The 23847-nt window shown below is 39.5% G+C and overlaps 2 protein-coding genes across 3 annotated transcripts in view; both read left to right on the forward strand.

Moving 5' to 3' along the window:
* gpc5c (glypican 5c) overlaps nucleotides 1–3728 on the forward strand; it is a 107130-nt gene extending 103402 nt beyond the window's left edge. For both annotated transcript variants that reach the window (XM_058069082.2, XM_058069083.2), the window contains one exon: nucleotides 481–3728. In XM_058069082.2, coding sequence (XP_057925065.2) covers nucleotides 481–662 — 182 coding nt within the window. In that variant the 3' untranslated portion in view covers nucleotides 663–3728. The remainder of the gene's footprint in view (nucleotides 1–480) is intronic.
* A 12065-nt stretch (nucleotides 3729–15793) lies between these two features.
* Nucleotides 15794–23847, forward strand: part of gpc1b (glypican 1b) — a 92362-nt gene continuing 84308 nt past the window's right edge. The window contains exon 1 of the mRNA XM_058067570.2: nucleotides 15794–16245. Coding sequence (XP_057923553.2) covers nucleotides 16086–16245 — 160 coding nt within the window. The 5' untranslated portion in view covers nucleotides 15794–16085. The remainder of the gene's footprint in view (nucleotides 16246–23847) is intronic.

Genomic DNA, 23847 nt, shown 5'->3' on the forward strand with positions numbered 1-23847 from the left:
ACTTTTAGCTTCCCAGTGACAGATGGTGTCTTTTGGCACTAGTGCCATCCAGTATAACAGGAAGAATCTATACCAGTACACACAGTATATAAAAATATCATCCAATCCCATGTAAGAGTTAAGTTGCTGTGTGATGATGTAGCTTTGTTTGTAAGATGACACCATGAGTCCTGAGATTTACAATGCTTTTTTTTGGCTCTGCCAAGGAAAGAGCTACACCGGTGGCACAGTAGTTAGATGAATAGTTGTCTCAAGTAAAGGCGATGTCATGAGATTAGAAGTTAGCCAAACTTGTGAGTTTTTTCACAGCTCATGATTGAAACAACTGGTTTTCAAATCTGTACAAATCTGATTTACGGTAATAAATGTCAGTATGACCCAGTAATCCTTTGTTATGTGTTTAATAAAAGGTTGTTTAGCTATAAATGTGTATTGTATGATACCAAAACAGTGATGGAGTTTCTCTCTTGTGTCTTACAGCACATACAAAAGTCTCCAGTGAGGTTGCATCCATCGGGCCTGGATCAAATGGTTCCAAGCAGAATGCAGCCAAGCCCCCCTCGGTTCGGGTGATAGGGGGCTCACCTTCTTCCAACTGGCCAGCCCCCTGCGGCCTTGTACTTCTTCTTGCTGCACTTTGCTCACAATGGACTCTTTTCTGATGTGACTGTTCTTCAAAGAACTGCATATGTGCACACTGACTTTCACATCACATATACGATCTTCCTTACTGTTGGATCACGGGAGGAAAAGAAAGACTGTCAGATTGTTGTTCCGGAGCACACACTCGTCACCATGTGTGTGTTTGCTGCTTCCTGTAAGGCTTTCCTCTATATAAGTGGACCGGACATGCGTGCGTTCACGCACCAACACAACCTTGTGCCACTTCACTCTCAACGACACACCCATGTGATCATATAAAGGTTTACCCAAATGCCAATTTACATGACACTTTTTGTTGTTTCATTTTTCCTGCATTTTCTTCCACCCATTCAGAATAGCTCATTCGAAAACATACAGTATTTCCTCTCTGTGGATTATGGAATGCATGATAGATTGATAAAACGATTGCAGGCGCCTGACCCAGATGAACAGAACGACTGATTGTGTATGTTGGCTCCCTTTTAGAATGTAATGTGTGCAGGTGTGCACCCCTCACACACATGGAACTAGGTGTGTATAGTAAGTAATTGTATATAGTTTGGAATGATTTCATGGTGCGTATGACGTTCAGAGTTTGAATGGGTTGTGCTTGTCTGCTCTGAACACACAGGGATTTCATTTCTATGCAAATAAAGCAGTGGACTTAAATGAAGAAGGCAGAAACAAAGAAGCCAGTAGGATATTGATTTCATGAATGATTAGCGTGCATCCTGTGTTGTGTGTTTGCTTGTGGAACTGCACATTAATGCATGTTGTCAGAAGTGTAAAAAATACATACCTTTTACATGATTTAGTCAAATAACTAACGATCTTACACACTGTACTTTCCGGACTGTAAGTCCAAAAATGCGTAATGAAGAGGAAAACAATACACATTCACAAAATGTCACCAAATTCAAGACCAAGAAAGTGAATCTGGAAAGGCCTGTTATTCAACTGCACACAGACCAATGGCTGAATGTGTCCCTAACACATGAACAGTTATTCAGTTATAAGGCAGTTAAGGCAAAAGCAAGCTGTCTGTATTTTAATGCCCACAGTACTTTCTAAAAGTATAGGCTTACAAGAAAACTAAAAAAACAACAAAAATTGAAATTTTACAAGGATAAAGCCAAATATATTTAGATGAAAAAGTTGTTGTTGAGGAAAAGTTGTAATTTTATGAGAATTATGTCATATGAGGACAAACTTCATTTTAGTCGCAAAAACTTGAAATATTAAATAAAAAAATAGATTTAAAAAAGTTGTATCCATGAAGTTATAATTTTTGAAAATATTTTTGGTGAAAAACAATGTTTTGAAAATAAAGTCAAACCATGATGGCAATTTTGAGTAGAAAATTTAGTAAAATTTATTCATTCATTCATTTTCTACCGCTTTTCCTCACAAGGGTCGCGGGGGTGCTGGAGCCTATCCCAGCTGTCTTTGGGCGAGAGGCGGGGTACACCCTGGACTGGTCGCCAGCCAATCACAAGGCACATATAGACAAACAACCATTCACACTCACATTCATACCTATGGACAATTTGGAGTCGCCAATTAACCTAGCATGTTTTTGGAATGTGGGAGGAAACTGGAGTACCCGGAGAAAACCCACGCGTGCACGGGGAGAACATGCAAACTCCACACAGAGATGACCGAGGGTGGGAATTGAACCCTGGTCTCCTAGCTGTGAGGTCTGCGCGCTAACCACTCGACCACCGTGCCGCCCAATTAAAAATTTATATTAAATTTAAATTTATTTAAATTTATAATTTACAATGTTTAAATAATGGGACAAAACAATGGGAAAAAACACAGAAATGAAAAAATATATTCTTGGAATTTTACAAGAATAAAGTGTCATAGTATGGGTAACAAACAAAACAAAATGAAGTTGTAAATTTTGGAGTTGGGATGCAGTTTTTTCTTGAAATGTATATAATTTCTTAACTACATGTGTTCAGTTACAAAATAAAGTATAATTCCGGGGTAAATTAACATAACAAACCAGTGACTCCATCAAGCAAGTTCACCAAACTCCCAATCTCATTCTCCATCACTGAATGGCAGGCTAGAGTGTCCTCTCACACTCCCTGTTTCATGTCAGTTGGTATGGTACTAACATTTAAATACATGTTAAATTATAAATATAGTTTGACATATAAGCCACAGGACCAGCCAAACTATGAAATAAAGTGCAACTTAGAGTCTGGAAAGTATGCTGCTTTATTCAGTATTGTGCTATAGCCCTTCTTAATGACATCATAGTGTATTTCTTCCTTCTTCTCAAAAAAATGTTTCTTTCAAGCATTAGTCATGATAACAGTAATGCCCCCGTGGCCCACTCTAATGCCGAACGTTCCTTGCAAATCCAGCAGATTATGAGTAAATCCTTATTTGTCTCCATGCAGAAGAAATCCAACAAGCAAGCTGTGTTTCCTATAAAATACAACCATGACTGTTTGCTGTTTTTTGTTAATTGTTGGAATGGAAGGTACCTTCGTGAATGTATGTTCTGTACAACTAGTTACTTTACAGTATTAAAGTGGGCGATGCACATATACAACATTTCAGCTCCATTAAATTGGTGTTTTAGACACTTTTTGTTTAATTTCTATGCAAATATGTTCTGTAATATGGTAATACTGTTCAGTGAAGCATGGGGAGCATTATGCCAATGATGTTAATTGGACAGTTTAAAAGGTGCTAAATTATGCTCATATTTGCTTCAATCTTTTTTCACCTCCTGCAGTTCACTCCCCAACTGTCGCATGTGTATAAATGTACATATTTAAGTAACTGGTCTTGACTTGTTTCTTATTGTTTGTCTGTTTTGTGTTGGCCTGTTACAGTACACTTGAAGTGTTGTTTTTTTGTGACCAATCAGCATCCTTAAACGGCAGAACATAAGGCTATCCAAATCTTTCATAGCCCAAGGTTCAAGAAGTAGACTCTTAACAACAGTGTGGTTCTATACATTGCCTGTATGTCAATACACCCTAAAAAGTGGTTCACCTCGGCAGTGCAAGTACGCCCTAAAACATCTAAATTGTATCATGCTCATACTCACTGTTGAAAACTTTCACCGCGCTGTATTATATATTCATATTTGTCTCATTAAAAAACATGTCTCCACAGTCAGTGGCATACACAGCTATGCTTTACATTGGACAGTGATCATACACTATGTTCTCCTGCAGTTCTGAGTTATGATAGTGTCTACAGGGCAGGCTGCACTGTCTGACCTTTTTATTCTATTTGCATCCAAGAAACTTCCCTGCTAAACATATCTCTCTGTGTTTGCACCACAAATGGAATGTGCATTCATAGTGGACGCTTTGCTCCCTCAACTGATATGGAGCTGACCTGTTGGCTGCTGGGAAACTTCACCTATTCATGGAGTCCAGGCGCCCTGAATTTGTCTGTGCTGTGGTCATCGATGCCACTGCCGCTGTTGGCAAAGAAAGCTGACGCACATGTACAAGTACAAATATATATTTTTTTAAATATGGATTTATGCAAGAATACAGTATGGCGAGCATGCTATGCTTTAATTACTGACGAGAGAACACAAAGGAGAAAAAGTGAAAAAAATACTGTAAGTAATGTTAATAAATACATGTGCAGTGTGTGCTATTGTACTAATACTATAATTTCAAAATACAACACATCTCTAAATTTGTTAAATCTCGCATGATTTTTCACATATTTATAAATTTTGCATATTTCACCAGAGTTACAGTAGTTAGCATTCCAGTCATGTTATGGAACGTGTTGTATTATTTTACTTTATTTAGGGGGGTCCAAAGTGGGGCCTGTGACTTCTTTATTATTGACCCATGGCACATTATGAAAATAAAATTAAACCCTAAAAAAATTTACAAACAGCTAAAACTAGCCTAAAAATAGGAACGATTTCCATTAAAAAAAAATCAGCATATGCCAATACCTTTCAAAGATCATCAAAAAAAACAATCGTCATATAGCGGCTACGACAATCGATGCTAGCATGTTTGATCACTCCCTTATTGCCTTTCAAAGTTGTCTTGCATCTTTGTTTACACTCCTGGCAGGTAGCTCGCTCTCTAGCTGGAGTTATCTGCTGAGCTTCTGGAGTTCGGACTTCAAATTTTATTTTTTACCAGAATGGAATTTTGTTGTCAAAACAAGCAAGCAATGTGGTTAGTTTGGAGCTTGTTTTTGTCCCACAGAAAGGCAAGAAGTCAACATGAACTGAACAAGTCACTGAACAAGTTTGCTCTTTTGTTATACAGAATTATACAAATTATAGTATCATACATTATACTAATAATCATCAAAACAAGTTGTTTAATGAACCTAAACACATCCTATCTCACCAGCTGATTTTGAGTAAAGAATGTTTGCTTCCACTTTAAGTATTTTTTTTTAATTCTAATTGTTGAATTCAGACTTCCTGGCTTTATATAATGACAACTGAGCACAAAACAGTATAAAGGCAACATTGTTTAAGTAGCACTGAATATAAATTGAAAAATGATTGCCTCAGTCTTTGAGTGGAGCAGGACAGTGATAGTAATCTGCCACCGAGACTGTTTTTTTCTCCAATTTTTCTATAAATTTTTAAATTTACAAATGGTTTAACTGTCTTAAATATTATTTAGAAGTGTTCTTCTTGTTATATTGTAACTTTTTGCGTATAATATTATATAGGTATATCTTTCTGCAACCTAAGTTTTTTTTTTTGTTATTTGCTGGGGAAAAGGCATATTTTTAATAGCAATATTTTTTTTCAAAATACATGTGCAGTTGATAAAGGTTTTGGTGGTAACTCAGTTACAGTTACTGGAAAAAAAATATTATTTTGGAGGGTTCACTGTATTTTTAGGTCAAATGACAATAATGTTTTTGTGTTCCAAAAGAAACTAGAAACTCTCTGGACAGAGTTGCGTTAAGCCTCCGCCACACCCTGACTGTTTTCATCATCATTCTATCAACACAAATAACTAATGACACTTTCCTGGCAGAGCTCTCGGAGGCCGCACGCTCCTTCAAATAGTCCAATCCCAATGATTTCATCCAACCTGTCCCCACACTATTGTAGACTGTATTTGATCCGTGGAGTCCATTTCATGCTGTGACTGTCTGGCCGCGCATGCAGAAGACAACTTTAAGAAATCTTCATTCCTAGGATATTATGACTTGTCCTTACCAGACATGTACGTAACTGAACTACTTTGCTCACCATCATTTCATAAATATATCTGCATGTGCATGAAGTAGAATTCACAGGAGAGACAAGTTAGCATGTTAGTGCACGTGTTGCAGCTATACGGTTGATGAGTGTAAGTGAGAGTTGGGGCGGCATGAGGTCACAGCTGCTCAGCTGTCTGTCTGGGCTATTTTAAATGGCAGCACACATCAGCGCTTCTGTCCCACTGGCTTAGCCAAGTCCACACCTCGTCATTTTGACATACAACTAATCTACCTCCAAGCTGCGCATGCATCGTAAACATTTTTGCGACAAACGCAAACTGTGTTGACACGGTGACACTGACAGGCTGTCAAAACTTTTCAGGCATTCTCATGAGAATTATTTTGTATTAAAAAAAATATTTAACAGTTTTATAAAAAAATACATAAATTTAGTCTTAAAATACATCCATCCATTTTCTATACCGCTTATCCTCACCAGGGTGGCGGGTATCTGGAGCCTATCCCAGCTGTTGGGCGAAGGGCGGGGTACAAACTGGACTGGTCGCTATCAAACCCTGTCTTAAAATGATTTTCAAAAATAATAACAATAATAAAAATAGATCTTGGATGATGTGGGACTGTCTTGGTTGACATGTCTCGTCAATGTTGTGTGAAAGTCTGGAACCTGTAGATTGGAGGGTCAGGGTGGTGGTCCCCCTTTTTAAGAAGGATGAGGGAGATCAAACTCCTCATCCTCTCTGGGAAAGTTGATTCCAGAGTGCTGGAGAGAAGGGCACCACCATTAGAGGTGTAATGTGGTTTTGATTGTGGTTCTGGAACACTGGACCAGCTTTACACCCTTGCGACAGTACTGGAGGGTGACGGAGTGTTTGCCCAACCGGTCCACATGTGCTTTGTGTCAAAAAAAGCATTTGACTGTCCTGTGTCGAGTGTAGCGGGAGGTTGGTTGCATGCTGCTACATGCTATTTGGTCCTTGCACAACCAGAGCAGGAGCCTGGTTGACATTGATATTTTGTTCCTGGTGAACTTTGGCCTCTGCCAAGGCTACCATTTGTCACTGATTCTCTTCATAATCCTTGAGGACAGAAGTTCTAGGCACAGCCGAGGGGTTGAGGGCATCCAGTTTGGAGGCCTTAAAATCTCATATCTGCTATTTGTGTATTATGTGTTCCTGATGGCCTCATCAGACTGTGACCTTCAGCCATTAATGGAGTGGTTTGCATGAGTGTGAAGCTTCTGGGAAGACGTTTCTCAGTCGGAAAATGGGTGAATTGCACTCTTCGGGTTGGGAGTCAAAACTTGCAGAGGAGTTGAAGTATCTCAGGATCTTTCTCATGGGTAAGATAATGCCGGCACATACTAAGATCGAAAGGCGGATGGTCACAGTGTTATTAATACAGTAACTGTTCCGAACTGGGTGATTGACTGGTCAAGGTACATTCCTACCCTCGCCTATGCTGATGAGCTGTGGGTAGTGACCAAAATCACAAAATTGCAGACAAGGTTCCTGGACTCACCCTAAGAGAGAGGTTAAGGAGTTTGGTCATCTGGATGCCTTCTCATCGAGAAAAGTCTGAATGCCTCCTGGATACAACACCCTGGTAGGGTGTCACCCAGCCAGGAGGACACCCATTCGTGCACCTAGGTCATTGACGGTTAATATATTATATGGCTTCTGTGTCCCACAAGTGAAACTGGAAAAGGTGGCCAAATGAAATCTGGTGGAAAGAGGTGCCGTCCTATATTCAGGTCCATATGCTCATTTCAGTTTTCATCTAAACACTAAAAATGTTATTCTGCCAAGACAGAGGATATCAAATGGCTTGGACCCCCTGGACCTGTCATCATTTAGCATTACAGGCAATGCTAACGAAAAAAGTACATCAAAAAATGATTAATTCTGTTGAAACCTCAGTTGACTTTGCTATTTAGTTCCCATAACGAGAAAGCATGTATGAGAATGCATTGTTATGTGTGTGGGTGTGTGTGGGTGTCAGTCACAATGTGTCCAAGTGTGGTCGTCATGTCATGTTCAATTCCCTTTCAGACTCGCTCTATTTGGCAAGTCACAGGCATGCTACTTGCTCATGTCCTGGAGATGGATGAGCTCGGGTGTGACTGTCCCACGGCTCCCCTGGGTGTCATTCCACCTTCCCCAACTCTCTTACTCTATCTGTCATTATTTGCTCAAAACAGAATTCTAGCATAAGCTTGTGTGGCTGTTCTACTTTGGCAAACACTGACCCCCCACTCTTCGAGATACCATGCCCCAATTAACGGCTGGAAATTTGTCCCAAATAGTGATGCCACCAGGTGGTGTTTTTTGTTTTTTTTATGTTTGTTTTTGTTGTGGAAGGAAAGTGGGCGGAGGACAGTACCTCAGACGTTAGGGCAAGACACTACACTGCTCATAGGGATCACTACTAATGTATGAAGTATGTATTGAAGGTCATTATGCAAAATTACAAACCACATGCATCCCACAAAATTAATAATCACGGCATCAATTTAATATATTAATCCATGTGCAATAAAAGCACATTTTTTCACCTGCAGGAGCTGTGCACGCAGTGTTGTGTTTGTCAGCCAACACGTTTACAAGCCATTTTTATGACACTATCTTTTACAACATGGTGAAGTGAAAGTGCTGAGAGAATCCTCTGTCTCAATGCCAATTAGACATAAGCACGTTCACTCACATTTCAGATAAATGCTTGTAAAAGTAAAGAACATTTATGTCGTCAAAATCGTTCACAGTCACTTAGTATATTACAGCACTAATATAACGACCCCACTGGGTCAACGTGAGGAGGTTATGTGACCAAGCCTTCCTGTAAAAGAGGGGGAGGGCTGAGGAATGCTGAAGGAATTTGTATTATTACTAAATAGCAGTGGGAAAATAATGACGGGGATCTTGGTGGGGGGCTGAGGACCATACCAAAAAGTGACCCCTTCGTGTTTTTCAAGGTCGGCTTGCCATTCTGCACCTATTCTTGACTTGAGGCCAGTAGAAACTCCATAAAGATTGCAACATTTTGATTTAAAAATGGAATACGTATAGCACAAACTTCACAACAAAATGATCTAAAAGTACATGTTTCAAAACAGCAGCACTATTACTGGTATCACCGTGTCTGTACCTTTAAAAAAAAGCAACAGACAGTCAAAAGTGATCACTTTAGCTACAACAAAGCATGCTGGGGAATGCATAATCTGCCCATTCCACAGCTGCAAACTCTTCCGGATTACAATTCTCATAGATTGTGATGTTTTTGTGTTGATATAAAACCTTGACATCCAAAGATCTTTTGAATTCAGTGCAGTTTTAATTGTCAATTCACTATATACCAAGGACATACAGAGCATTACAATTCCCCTTTTCTATTCTCACAGTGCAAACCTCATAAGACAAGGGTTTCATTACCTTGTGTTAAAAAGTCAACAGTGCAGGTAGATGGTACAAGAATGAAGGGCGACAATGATGTCACGTGTTTAGTGTTTGAAGTGAGTCTGATAAGATCTCTTCTTGTTGAGTGTTGTTCAACAGAGTAGAAGAGAAGGCAAGCTTTTTTAATGCTGAACAGCATTATGTAACAAATCTCCACCCCTCACCATACACTTTATTTGTTTAAGTGCCTGCTGCATCGCACCTTCACTAAATGTTTTTTTCTTGAGCTTTTCAAAAGTTAACATCTTTTGTGAAAGTATATTCCTGCAGAAAGAAGATTCATAACATTTATATTCAAGTTGAATTGTTTGATATTTACTGCATATAATGGTTGAAAATGGCTTAGAGAAAAATTAATATCATGTTTTTAGGAAACAAAATCACACTCATAGGAAACCCGAGTTCGATTCCACCTTCGGCCATCTCTGTGTGGAGTTTGCATGTTCTCCCCGTGCATGCGTGGGTTTTCTCCGGGTACTCCGGTTTCCTCCCACATTCCAAAAACATGCTAGGTTAATTGGCCACTCCAAATTGTCCATAGGTATGAATGTGAGTGTGAATGGTTGTTTGTCTATATGTGCCCTATGATTGGCTGGCGAACAGTCCAGGGTGTACCCCACCTCTCATCTGGGATAGGCTCCAGCACGACCCTCGTGAGGATAAGTGGTAGAAAATGAATGAATGAATGAATGAATGAATGAAATCACACTCATTTACAAAATATAACGTTTTTGTCACAATCCCTAAGATTTCAGTTCCAAAATAGTGTATTTTGTGGCATTTGTTGTTCAGTGGCAAAATATTGTGTTTGTTATATAATATTGTTCTCCTTGGCAAAATGCTGCACATTTGAGGAAAATTATGTAATTCTGTATCACTATTTATTTGTTCATTAATTTTCTACCGCTATCCTCAGTAGGGTCGCAGGGGTGCTGGAGCCTATCCCAGCTGTCTTCGGTCAAGAGGAGGGGTACACCCTGGACCCTGGATCAAAATATGGCATGTCAGGGAAAAATAATGTTGTTTTTGTTTTAAAAACATTCCATTTAAAAATCCAGCTTTTATGGGGCAAAAGTATTGTTTTCAGTGGCATAATGTTGTAACTTTTTGGCAAAGTATTATATATAATGTATCAAAACATGTTTTTTGACACACGGGTGCATATTTAGTCAGACTAGTTGCCACCACTTTATGTGACAATTTTTGTGAATAATTGAGCATACTGGGAACAAAATAACACGTAATACATTGTGTTTTTATGGTGAAATTGGTACATTCTGTGTCGTAACCTGCGTGACAGGTTGATTTATATTCTGTTTTATGACTTAGTTTCATTTTGTATACTTTTATTTTGAAGTAACTTCCTGTTCGGTTCCATTCAGTGTTCACTCACTTTTACTTTCCTGCTCCTTCTCACCCGCACCTCATTTTGTGTTTGATTATTTGAGCTGGTGGTGTCTGTCCTACGTTGGAGCAATGTTTGTATCCCGCCATTATTATTTATAAAATAAACATTGTACCCTCAACGGATCCTGGGATGCGGGAGGAGTTAAGAGGCCACAAAGCCAAAACATGACGGAAATATTGTGTTGGGTATCATAATATTTCATTTTCTGTGTTGCAAAATTGTATTTTATGGTGAAATGTTGTGTTTTGTGGCATAATATAACATTTTATGCAGCACAATAGGGCCCTGGTTGCCATTTACACACTATTTCATTTTGAGGGCAGCAACACAATGCTTCCAAAATATTAAGGTTTTGGGTGGCAAATGATAATGTGTTTTTTGGCAGAATATAGCCTTTTGGTGCACAATATGGCATCTATGTGCATTTGTATAGCTTCTATGGTGTGTTATGATGTGTGATATGTCTTCTGTACAATTTGGTGTACTTACCCGTCTTGTTTGGTTTAGTTAATTATTGCTTTCGTTTCTCTGTGTAATGTGAAGTTTATTTGGTTGGTAAATATGTTTCTTCAGTACTTTTGTGCCCCACCTCCAGAAAAGTCAAGCAACAAGTCTAAAGTTTTATGTATCAAAAACATGCTGAACTTTGAATGTTTTCTGATCAACTTCATATCATCTCTCGTCGACTTTGAAGTGAACTTTGCAGAATTTGTCGTCTTTATTTTGTGAGGCGGCAGAGGTGTTACTAGGGTGTGTATTTAAATGTCAAATATATCATTGTAATTGTCACGAAAGCTCTGTCACCTCACAAAAAGGCCACAACAACATGACTCAGTGCATGTGTAAACACAGAGACAGTTCCCAAGTTGTAAAGTCCCATGTGGTGATTTCTCATTGCTGGCATTGGGCCCCCCCCCGCTCCTTTTTCTTCCCCTTTTTTGCCCTCGACGGTCTCCCCAGCTTCCCCTGGCATCCTGGTCCTCATTAGAAGGCCTTTCATGGTCAGGCCCAATAAAACATCAATAGCAGGCAGCCAGAAGAGAACATGGCTGCTGTGCTGAGTGTTAATTATCTCCATAGCGTGTTCAACTACGGCCACATGTGCAACACGGTCACACACATGTCAAGAAATGTCCATGCATGTACAGATGAAGGAACATTGTCACACGGAGGGAGCTGAAGTGTTATGCTGTCAAGCTATCGTGCTATGTGGCATTTATGTGCCAAAATAGAGACTGATATATCACCTTTGTCTGAAAATATATTGGAAAATATTTCTTTTTGAGAAAAAATGTCTCAAAATGTATTAGTTTTTGATACAATATAGCACTTTCGTGGCATTTTTGTCAAATTAACGTAAAAAAAATACCATTTATTCAGGCATCAGAAATCACTCCACACACTGCTCTCTGTTTCTACCATATCTTACTTATTGTGTGGAAATATGGGCTAATAATTATAAAAGCAATCTTCACCTGCTAAATGTACTGCAAAAAAGGTCAGTATGGATAATTCATAATGCCGCCTACAGAGAACATACTAACTTCTTTTTTCTAAAATCACAAATACTTGCTGATATAGTTCATCTTCCATCAGCTAAAATAATGCATAAGGCTAAAAACAACCAATTACAAAATGTTATCCAATACTTCTCTACAAGAGAGGAGAAATATGATCTCAGGGAAGAACTACATTTGAAACACTTCTATGCTAGGACTACGTTAAAAAGCCATAGCATTTCAGTATGTGGAATCAAACTATGGAATGGATTGAGTAAGGAAATCAAACAATACACAACGATGAGCCAATTCAAGAAACAATACAAGCAGTTGATGTTTGCTAAATACAAGGATGAAGAGTCTTGAACCAGTCATGATGTGCTATATATATCACTATATTGACACTTACTATGGTACCCATTATGGCATTGGATGCTCATATCACCTCCTACGTCGGTACGAGGTGTATTATTAAAAAAAATAAAAAAAAAATTTAAAAAACCCATTAAACTGTATTATGGAAAGCAGGAAGTGAACAAATGTAACAGTTACTGATTGTAAAAGTACCAGATGGAGGGGTAGGATTTAATAAGCTTTGCTTCTTCCTACTCCTTTTGGACATGTGGAACTGTGAACTGATTATGGGATGCATTCAATTGTAATCTGATGCATGTTCAAATGAAATAAAACCATTACCATTACCATATGCATGTTTTAATTTCAAACTTTAGTAATTTAGAAACAAAATATGGTAGTTTTGTAGCAAGATTATACTTTGTTGTAATACAACACAGCATTTTGGCGATTGTGTTTTTGTTGCAATAAATTAGATTTTGTGGTATTTTCTGGTATTATCTTCATGGTAACATATAGCACATTTTGGATACATATTAAGCTGTTGGGGCCAAATATAGGAGTTTTGCAACACCATGTAGTCTTTGTTTATGTTTTTCTCAAAATATGTTTTCATATACCGCTTGCACAATTTTGTTTGTTGGCATAATCTAGCACAAAATAGGGTTTTTTTATTGCACAATATGTAATTTTTATGGCAAATTATTGTAGTTGGAGAGAAAATATTACATTTTAACCAGGGCATATTCACTGCTTTCTGCTTTCTTTTGTTCTCTTCCCTACCAGCTGAGAACAGGCTGTCTATTGATAGTCATGAGGCAACTGAATTAATATAAAAGGTTATCTGTCTGCTTGTCAACTCTAGCATCCTTTCCACAAAAATTCACATGCAGTCTGAAAGTGAATGTTTAAAACCAGGTGATATGTAAAACGCGCAAGTTTAACCTCATCCAGCCATAAAGAGCTGTTATTTGTGGCTATATCTCCATATAAGGAAAACGTTTGGCTGCTTCGGTGTTGTCATCTCTTGCGTATGATTCCTTTCCTCCTTTTTCTCACGTTTGTTTGTTTGACTGCTTGATGGTTATTTGAGTCTGCAGCCGAGCATCTCCATGTGTCACCACCATAATGCACGGTGGCGTCTTCCTCCAAAGACAATCCATAAAAAGCATCTTCCACGTGAGAGGCAGTCTGCTTCCCTTTCATATGCTAAAGAGATGACTAAAGACACTTTTTTCAGATGTCCTTTATTGAATGAATGGATTATTGCTCATCTAATTGAGTATAGTTCAGTGTGCAGACGTAGTAGGCCAGATGAATCAGTGATGATAACACAGGTGGTTTGCACAAGGAAGCAGAAGAAACGAGTGAAGGGATAAAAAGTCGATCAAAATCCATCGTGGAGAAATTCCGGTGAACCAGCATGTGACAGGTGAAAGGCATGCTGGGACTTGCCTGCCGTTAAATTGTGCGGTGAGGAGTGAGGCGGCTGAGTGTACATGCTCACCAGAGTGAGAAAGAGTACCTCAGCGCTGACTTACACTGTACTAATGGAGAGTGCAGAATGGATGGGGGTGGGGTGCTGGACACGCCCACTGTTCACCTGGGACACCTGGCTGTTTGAAAATCAAGATGTCAGCGTGCGATGTTCACATTCCTGCACCATGAGGACTCAGCCTGATGTAAAATGGCAGATGTCTCCATGAATAGCTTGAATCATACCAAATATGTATTGATATAAAAACTTGATATTCATATTGTGTCTTTTATATTATACTTGTCACACAAGTGTAAAAAGAAGTGAAACCACTAGCTTTTGATTGTTGACGACACATGTGCACATTCCGACGAGACATAGTCAGACTCACTTAAATACACAGTCTGGGCTCTGGAACCAAACTCCTCAAAAGGGGTTGGACCTTGTTCTAGTCTGGAGTTGCTGGCGAACGTGTGATTATTAATAGCCCCCTACTGGAGTGTGTTGGAGTCATCCCCAGTAAATGAGAGGATCACTTCCCTGTGCCTTTCTCTACGGGAAATAGTCTCGACTATCATTAGTGCATTGGCACCAAATGGCAGCTCATAGTAGCTAACCTTCTTGGAAGAGCATCCTTACTGGTGATTCCCCGGTTCTACTGGGAGACTTCAATGCCCATGTAGGCAAGGACAGTGGGGCCTGGAGGGGGGTGATGATACCGAACTTCTGTGCACAGTTTGGTCACAATCATCACCATGTTCGTAGAAAAGGATGTTCATATAAGTGCACCAGGACACGTTAGGCAGCAGGTCTGCAGTTTGGACAGTGTTTTGGTGACAAAATATGTTGTAAAACAGGGGTCTCAAACACGCGGCCCGCGGGCCAAATGTGGCCCACAGGACACTAGTTTGAGGCCCCGGCCTTGATATGAAAGTTTAATGTTACTGCGGCCCGCGCAAGTTTGATATGGATGCTGTATGGTATCATGTACCCAGAAAAATTATTACGTTTGATTAATGTTCATGTTAAAGGTTAAATAACTGTTAATAGTTATCCTCCCTATCCGTGTGGAAGTGGTTATTTTGGCTATTTAAGTTTAAAGGAAATAACTTGAAGGCTACCGTTTAGGTCGCTAGCTCTCTAGTTTGCGAGTTAGCATGTGTCTCAAGACCCTGCAGTTTGCTCAATATGTTGTAAACAAAAAGAGTATAAATGTGACTATAGTCGTGTTTTGTCATGTCTACAGGGCTCTAATAATGCTTTGTTCATTTTAATCTGAAAAAAATCATTTGTCTACCCACCAACTATATGTGGTTTCTTAAGTTTTTATTATTTGCCGTTTTATTATTATTATTATTATATTTATTTATTCCTGATTGATTGATTTTCTTTATTCTTGATTTGTTTATTTATTTTTCATCTTATTTTCTGTAGAAAATAAAAAGTAAGATATTTGAGAACAGTGGAATGTTTTATCAGAGCTCCAGTGGCCCCCAAGTAAATTGAGTTTGAGACCCCTGTTGTAAAGTATGTGTTGCAAAATATAGCATAATTTTTGTAGCAAAATCTGTCATGACAGAAAATAATTATTATAGATAGTTTTATATAATGGGATTTCTATGCACAGTATACTGCTCTGCTTGGTGCAAGTGCCCGACTTGTTCCCCCTTGATGCAACGCCCCTGCTTGAGTGCTAACTGTGCGCACCTCCCAGATCAGACCCCCCTGAACGCCTCCTTCCCTCCCTCCTTCCCCGCTCGTCCTAATTGCCGGTATAGACGTGCATGAAGCTGCACAAGAAGCACATCGTCAGAGCTCCATGCTGGACTATTTCTGACCTGACTTCTTTATATTTTACAATCTCCTGAATCTCATTCTCCTATCCTCCAAAGTACACTGCGTGACAAGTCTTATTCATGTTTTTTTGCGGGAGGAATTACAAGCCGTGACTTCAGGACTGTGGCGGATATTATTCTTTTGCTGTCAGACTATCTTCTGGCTATTTTGGACTCCAATTCCGTGGGATTTGCACTTGACTGAGTTGACATTGTGCCGGCATGGATTCCTTCATGGTAGCGGTTCTGGTGCTGTGCTCTCTCACGGCTACAGCACACGGAGACAAAGGCACCAGCAAAGCCAGGAGTTGTTCGGATATACGGCACTTTTATAGCGGCAAAGGCTTCTCCCTGGACGGCATTCCTCAGTCCGAAATATCCGGTAAGTGTAAACGCCACTGACACTGAGCTCGGTCCCTGAACGCACCATGTTTCACTGAATACCCATAGTAGTCTAAAATGCTTTAAAAAAAAAGTCAAACACACAAACGTACAAGTTTTAGAGTACATATAGAATTATTTCAATAGTAAATGCAGTGATTGGCTGTAATGTAACACTATAAATAGTTGCCTACATCATTATGTACTGTATGTGAACTATATAATAACACAATTGTCATTTGTCAGTATTTTTTATATAGTGTTTATATAGTGTTTTGAACTGCCCATATATGTTAGTTTGCTTCTCATGGGAGTAGTTTTCCTCATACTTGAAACAAACATTTGGAAAGAAATACACAAGTTTTGTGGGCATGCATGTTGCAGACACACACACACTAGGAGCCCAGTCTGGTGGGTAATTGTTGCTTATTATAAATGAGCAGGGTCACTTGAGTGTGAGCTGTTGAGTGTTACTCATCACTGTGTCATCCATAGTCTAATGTCAGACTGTGCAACAGCAGCAGAAGCTCAGATGATTACACGTGTGCCTTCTCTGGAATTCAGTGGAAGGAGTCCACAGGCATCAAAACACACACAGACACGGAGGTAGAGCTATGGCAGGTACTGTGGAGGGCATGCACTGACAAGACAGCCGGCTGGGATGGTCTATGCTTATAAAACTGACCTACATCAGCCCTGAAAAGGGAGACTTTTGCATATAAGTCCAGTCAGACATAATGATACGGTGTGAGTCCATTTAGCTAATCTAATGTATCCCAAAGGACAGATTTTTGACTTTCTTAGCCAAAAATGAACTTCATTAGCTCAGTACTGAAGAAGTAGATGAAAACATCGTCAACAATCAAAAACAAGTTCAGTTGCCTTTGTTTTAATGTTCAGATTATTTAGAGCAGTGATTTTCAACCACTGTGCCGCGGCACACTAGTGTACCTTGAGAAACCGTCAGGTGTGCCGTGAGGAATTATCCGATATCACTTTTTATAATTAACATTTATTAATCATCATTTGCAAATATTATGTCAATAGCCATTATGTCAATAGTATACATGGACCCAAATATTCCAATTCACTTTGGTTTATTTGCTCAAACGGAAAGAATTGAACAGGGATGGAATATTCCTTTAACCAATCCGATTGAGGTATCTTGTACCCGCTCAAACGGAAAGTTGTCAGGGTGCCTTCTTCTTCCTGGTGTTTTTCTTCTTCTGTTGTTTATTGGCGGTTGGCAAGCAGCTTTCGTGTGCATTAGCGCCATCTGTGAAACAGAATCTAAACCCTTCTATACGCCATTCACAAGTGCAGTTTTATTAAAAAAGAAAATATATATCTATATAAAACATGTCCTGAGTTGAATTATAAAATATTAGCAAGATTGAATTTGATCTTTTCCTGTTTAAATTGATCCCGGGTGCGTTCTTTCAGCATGCTCAGATATGACGTAACACGCAGATCCAGACGTTCTTCACTTTTAAAAATGGAGGCCAGAAATTGGCACTGAACTAAGCAAAGTTTGTTTTTGATTCAAACTAAATTTCAAGACTGGACAGACGAAAAACTGGCAATACGGAGTTATTCCAACAAGTGAAAGAAAAACTTGGAGAAGCCGGTATCACGTGATGTTGATGTTTACGTTTTACTGGGCATGCCCTATTGACTATTCTGTTGGATTTTCACGGCGCATGTAGACAAGAGATTGGAATATTCCTTTCTATGGATACCATTGTTTCCCGAAAGGTCATTGGGAAAGAGAAAAAGTGGTGATGTAAAAACGTGGCTACTGTGGAGTGTCTGTGGTGTAAAGACTGGCAGAGCAATGTAATATTGGTCCGTGTGGCAACACCTACCTTGTTCCTCCCATAGACTTATTGATGCACGTGTGAGGTCGTGGTGACATTTTGGAACATTTTTGGTTAGTGGTGTGCCACAAGATTTTTCCAGTGTAAAAAAACGTGCCGTGGCTCAAAAAAGGTTGAAAAACACTGATTTAGAGGAGCGGTTTTTAGAGTGTTGGGCAGCTTGATAAAAGTAAAGAAAAACACAAGTTATACAAGTTAACACAAGTTGTAAGTTAACTTTGGTTAATGATAAGGCATAATCTAAAAAATAAATGTTGGGCTGATTTTTAATTTTTTTTAGATTAATCTTAGGATTGTTTCGATTAATAGAAGAATCAGCCCAAAACACACCAAATCAATATGAACCAAACACAAACAATTAGTAGACTGGTCCGTACCATATCTGTGGTCCTGGACATGGCAACCCATGTGTCCCTTCGTTCACAATGAGGCCGCCGGAAATTAAGGTGGATGCATGGCACACAGCCGGTGGATGTAGCCAAAGGTGGACTTCAATGAAGAGATATCTGTGGCCCAAGGATGTTGGGTGGACCAGGAAGAAGGGTGTTGTTGGCAAACAGCGCACCGCTGCTTCCAAGTCCTGGTTGAGTCTTGGTGTTAGTCTGCAGACGACAAACCGGCCGTTGCTTTCAACGCCTTACAAAACCCCTTCCAGACTTGTGATATGAACTGCGGCCCTGTGTCAGACCCAAAGTCCAATGGAATTCCATGAATATGGAAAATATGTCTCATCACCAGATGAAAGCTTGGGCAGGGCAATGAAATGCGGCATCTTGGAAAATCAATCAACCGCATTGAGGATGACAGTGTTGTCACGTGAAGGTTGAAGGCCGGTGATGAAGTCCAGAACACTTTGAGACCAGGGAAATGGTGGAATGTACAAGAGTCCAGCAGGACTTATTTCTGGCACAGACAGAGCAGGCGGTGTCGAACTCCTTGATGTCGACGAATGGCCCCACTGCAGGCATGTTTGTCCCTTTGGTCCAGCTGTGGCATCAGATACCCCTCTACACACCTCCCAACCACTCGAGCCACAGGTATGATGGTCTCTGGGGCGGCATCATCCTCAGCAGGACCTTGAGTGCCTATAGAAACTGGCGAACAAACAAGCTCTGCATGTGCTTCCTTGTGCTCGGAGAAGGCCAATCGACCACTGCTTGAACCTTGTCAAGATCGGCTCTCAACTTGCCCTTCTAAAGATACTAAAGAGGAGTGGAATCCACACTTCTCTGCCTTAAAAAAACGGTTCTCCAGCAGCCGTTTTCCACTCATCTCCCTCTTATATCTCCACCAAGTGAGGAGAATGCAGAGTCCATAAGTGGAAGTGAATACTTATTCTTGACTGTGATTTTATTGAGACCATGCTAATCAGTGAACAAGCGGAAAGACTTTCCCTTTTCTGTTTTTCAATGAAGAGAAAACCTGTGCCAAACAGCAGAGAAGACAGAAGAATAAGTACTCACAATAGTCCAGGAACAAAAGTGGCCAAAAGGCAGCTATGCTAGGAATAACAAAACGAGAACAGGAACGCATGCTGGAGACAGGCCTAGGAGATGCAACAGTCTGGCGACTACAGTGTAGTGAATCCAAGCAAGGATTAAAAAGGCCTAATGAGAAATTGCTCCCAGGTGTGACCAGATGGTTTTGTCCCAGACATACTCCTCAGGTGCGCTGCAACACAGAGCAGAAAAGCGGCAGCAGACTCACTCAGGCAACACACAACAAATATTCACTTTTGGGGGTCTGAAATGAGAGGATATTTACAAAAAAAAAATACCAAAACAGTTGCCCATTAATTGGATAATTGATGAATCACCGATTTCATCTATGATACATTTTTGCAGCTTTAATATAGTGTTCATTCAGACACAACCTTTAGGCACCTAGAGAACAACTAGAACCTCATATATTATAGAAAATTGAGCCATCAGAGTGCCTACCGGTTAGGATGAGATCAAGGGTGTAGAGCAGGGGTCTCAAACTCAATTTACTTGGGGGCCACTGGAGCTAGGGTCTGGGTGAGACTGGGCCACATCAGGTTTTCCAAAAAAAAAAAGAAAAACGCATTAATTAAAAACAGAAAAAAAAAACTTTTTCAGTGCTTTGGTTACGATTTTCTACAATAAAAGCGCTGATAAAACATTCCACTGTTCTCAAATATCTTAATTTTTATTTTTCTGCACAAAATAAGATGAAAAATAAATAAACAAATCAAGAATAAAGAAAATCAATCAATCAGTAATAAATAAATATAATAATAATAAAAAAATGGCAAATAATAAAAACTTAAGAAACCACATATAGTTGATGGGTAGACAAATTATTTTTTTCAGATTAAAATGAACAAAGCATTATTAGAGCCCTGTAGACATGACAAAACACGACTATAGTCACATTTATACTCTTTTTATTTACAACATATTGCACAACTGCAAGGTTATGAGACACATGCTAACTCGCAAACTAGAGAGCTAGCGACCTAAACGGTAGCCTTCAAGTTATTTCCTTTAAACTTAAATAGCCAAAAACTTACCACTTCCACACGGATAGGGAGGATAACTATTAACAGTTATTTACCCTTTAACATGAACATTAATCAAACGTAATAATTTTTTCTGGGTACATGATACCATACAGCATCCATATCAAACTTGCGCGGGCCGCACTAACATTAAACTTTCATATCAAGGTGGGGGCTGCAAACTAGTGTCCTGCGGGCCACATTTCGCGTGTTTGAGACCCCTGGTATAGAGGGACAGAAGGTTGATGGGCCTCACGCATTTCTTTTTTTAACATTATTTAAAAAATCAAATATAGTAGATAAGATGTAGGCTGAGTGGTTAGCATGTAGGCCACACTGTCAGGAGATGGGGAAGACATGGGTTCGAATCCCCGCTTGGTCATCTCTGTGTGGATTTTGCATGTTCTCCGTGTGCGTAGGTTTTCTCCAGGTACTCTGGTTTCCTCCCACATTCCAAAAACATGCATGCCTGCAAGCATGTTAGATTAGTCGCCGACTCTAAATTGTCCATAGGTATGAATGTGAGTGTGAATGGTTGTTTGTCTATATGCGCCCTGCGATTGGTTGGTGACCAGTCCAGGGTGTACCCCGCCTCTCGCCCAAAGTCAGCTGGGATAGGTTCCAGCATACCCCTCTGACTCCAATAAGCGGCATAGAAAATGGATGGATGGAGACTAAGTTGTAAAGGACTTAACAAAAAGGCTGCAACTCAGAATTATTTTCTTAGTTGATCTGAAGTTTATTTCAATGAATGGAGTAATCTGCTTTATGCTAGGTCTGCTTTCATTGATTACTAAAGAAAAATAAATAGATTCACATTTGAGAGGCTGAAATTAGTGGATATATACATAAAAAAAACCAAATCAAATACCAAAATAGTTGTCAATTAATTAATTAATTATTGATTAATTGATTAATTGTTGCAGCTCTACTTTCTCTACATTTTACTTTTTTAACATTCTTATCAATAACTGTAAAAACTGTAAAAAAAAAGTTACAGCAGATGTTTTGAAGGGTGCACTTGAGCTATGAGAGAAATTTCAAGTCAGTCTGACTCATAAGGTTAAATTTTGTGTGTTTAATAAATGTCAGCACAGGAAATACAGTTGGCGTGCATGTTTTGAGACCCTTTTGTGTGCAGCAGTTACGTAGCTTACACAAACTAATACATTTGGCTGTAAGGACGACATGGCTGATTTTTCTTGCATTAAAGGTCACACACTCTAAACCTACCCAAGATAGACATGCATTGTACACTCCGTAACTCCTGCACACGCAATACTGACATTGTACAGCCTGGAGAAACAACTGTACCGCTTTCCCAACAACAACCACAGGTATTCCAGGACCTGGTGGTACAGTAACATGATCAAACATATCATTCACTGTACATCAAACGGTACTAAGGACCAACTTGTAACCTGACATTTCTAAAAAAAAAAAAAACATTCACCAGACTTAATTCCAAACCTCCGCCCCAGCACCTTTCCCCTCAAATGTGTGTAATCTATAATGAATTAAAGAGACACATCTCTCTTTTTATGGAGCTTTGCTGAAGTCCAGGTCAGAGAAGAGAAGTGGCAGAGGGAAAGGAAAGGGAGCTTTGACAATTTCTCCTGGTACTGCTGTCTCTAGGCTCCCACAGAACATAAATAACCACTTAGGCACTGCAGTCTGGCATATTAAACACCTCGGTTAAAAACATGAAAGCTTCACTTTATGCTTCCCAATTATGAGCCACCTGAATATGGTGGCTGACATTTGGACTGAGGATGTTCCCTGCTGTGACACTGGGGCTTGATCAGGCTAATGTTTTTGGCTGGGCTGCACTCAAGGTCACCTGGTTAAAGTGTGTCTATGCCACACTTCTGACTGCCACCACAAATAATGTCCCTTGGCACAGGGCACAAACTGCAAGACACTCTGACACTGAGAGGTAGCAAAGACCAGGAAATGCCATTAAATCTGCACTGAACACAAAACTAGAAATGCACGGTGATAGACAATGGATTTCGATCGACATCCTCTAATTGTTGGAATGCTTAGAAGAATCTTTTTCATATTTTTTCATATTTTTTTCATATTTTATGTGAAATTTCATAAATTCTGTGAAAGAAAGTTTGGCCAAACTCAACTTGGTGGTGATGCTCCTTTTTCCTATGTAGACCGTAATTAGTTTGGGATGCATCTTTCTTGTCATTGTTTTTTTTGGTATTGATTTTCCTGCTGGCTCCTTGTCCTAAGCAGAGCATTACAATTAACATAACTTTTTTTCTGTCAGAGAATGATGCTCCGAGTTTTAATTTCACAGTTTTGGGGTCAGATCTTAATTGCTCGAATGCGAAAGAAAAAAAAAGCCCCAAGCAACAGGAAACGTGCAGGCTGGTAATGTTTTTTTGCGCCATTGTGGGCATTCCCATGCTGTATTTTGTGTTGTTGTTGATTGCCGGTTGCTAGAGGCTGACAGTGTGTTGCTGTTGTGTGCTCTGAAATGTCATCTGTAAGTTCTGTTTAAGATTGCTGCTTAGCACGCCCGCTAAGCCGCACACTGGCTCAACTGTGGTGGAGGGGAAAATACGGGACGACGAGCACGGTTGCTCACGGCGACAAGCTTGTTTTGAACGCAGCGGCTGCTCTGACACAAGGCCAGAAATGTTTAATAAACACAGCTCATTTGTTGGACTGAGCGTTATGATAAGACCAACTACTGGATGACATTGTGCAAAGTTATCTCTGATTAAATCTGAGTAAAATCTGAGTTTTAATGCGTCTTGAATTCAATCCTTTTTAACCCTCCATTGACCAGGAACCCACAAAACCTAATTTGCTAAATGCTAATGAACATTTTGGATTGAGCAAATCAGCCAATTAAAAATTAATGAAAAGTAAAAAAAAAATATACGTAAATCATGCAATGACACTAACATAAATCACTGACTTGTCAAGGATATTCCATTATAGCAACAATGTAATCCACAATATCGTTGCTTTTACATGAGCAATACCTATACACAATTCAATTTGAGACTGGCAAATTTATTTGATCTGTTATCTTTCCAAGATAAGCAATGCATTGAATATTATGGTCTGCAGAGAAATTAATACTTTCTTTGGTAAATTGCATTTCCACCGACCTCTATGTCAACCCTTATATTGTCATATTGTCTGGTAGTTAAACTGTACCATCAGGGGTTTCAGTCACTGT

Source organism: Doryrhamphus excisus, linkage group LG6 (assembly GCF_037039965.1).
Source record: "Doryrhamphus excisus strain RoL-2023G ecotype Guam linkage group LG6, RoL_Dexc_Guam_v1.1, whole genome shotgun sequence".
Lineage (NCBI taxonomy): Eukaryota > Metazoa > Chordata > Actinopteri > Syngnathiformes > Syngnathidae > Doryrhamphus > Doryrhamphus excisus.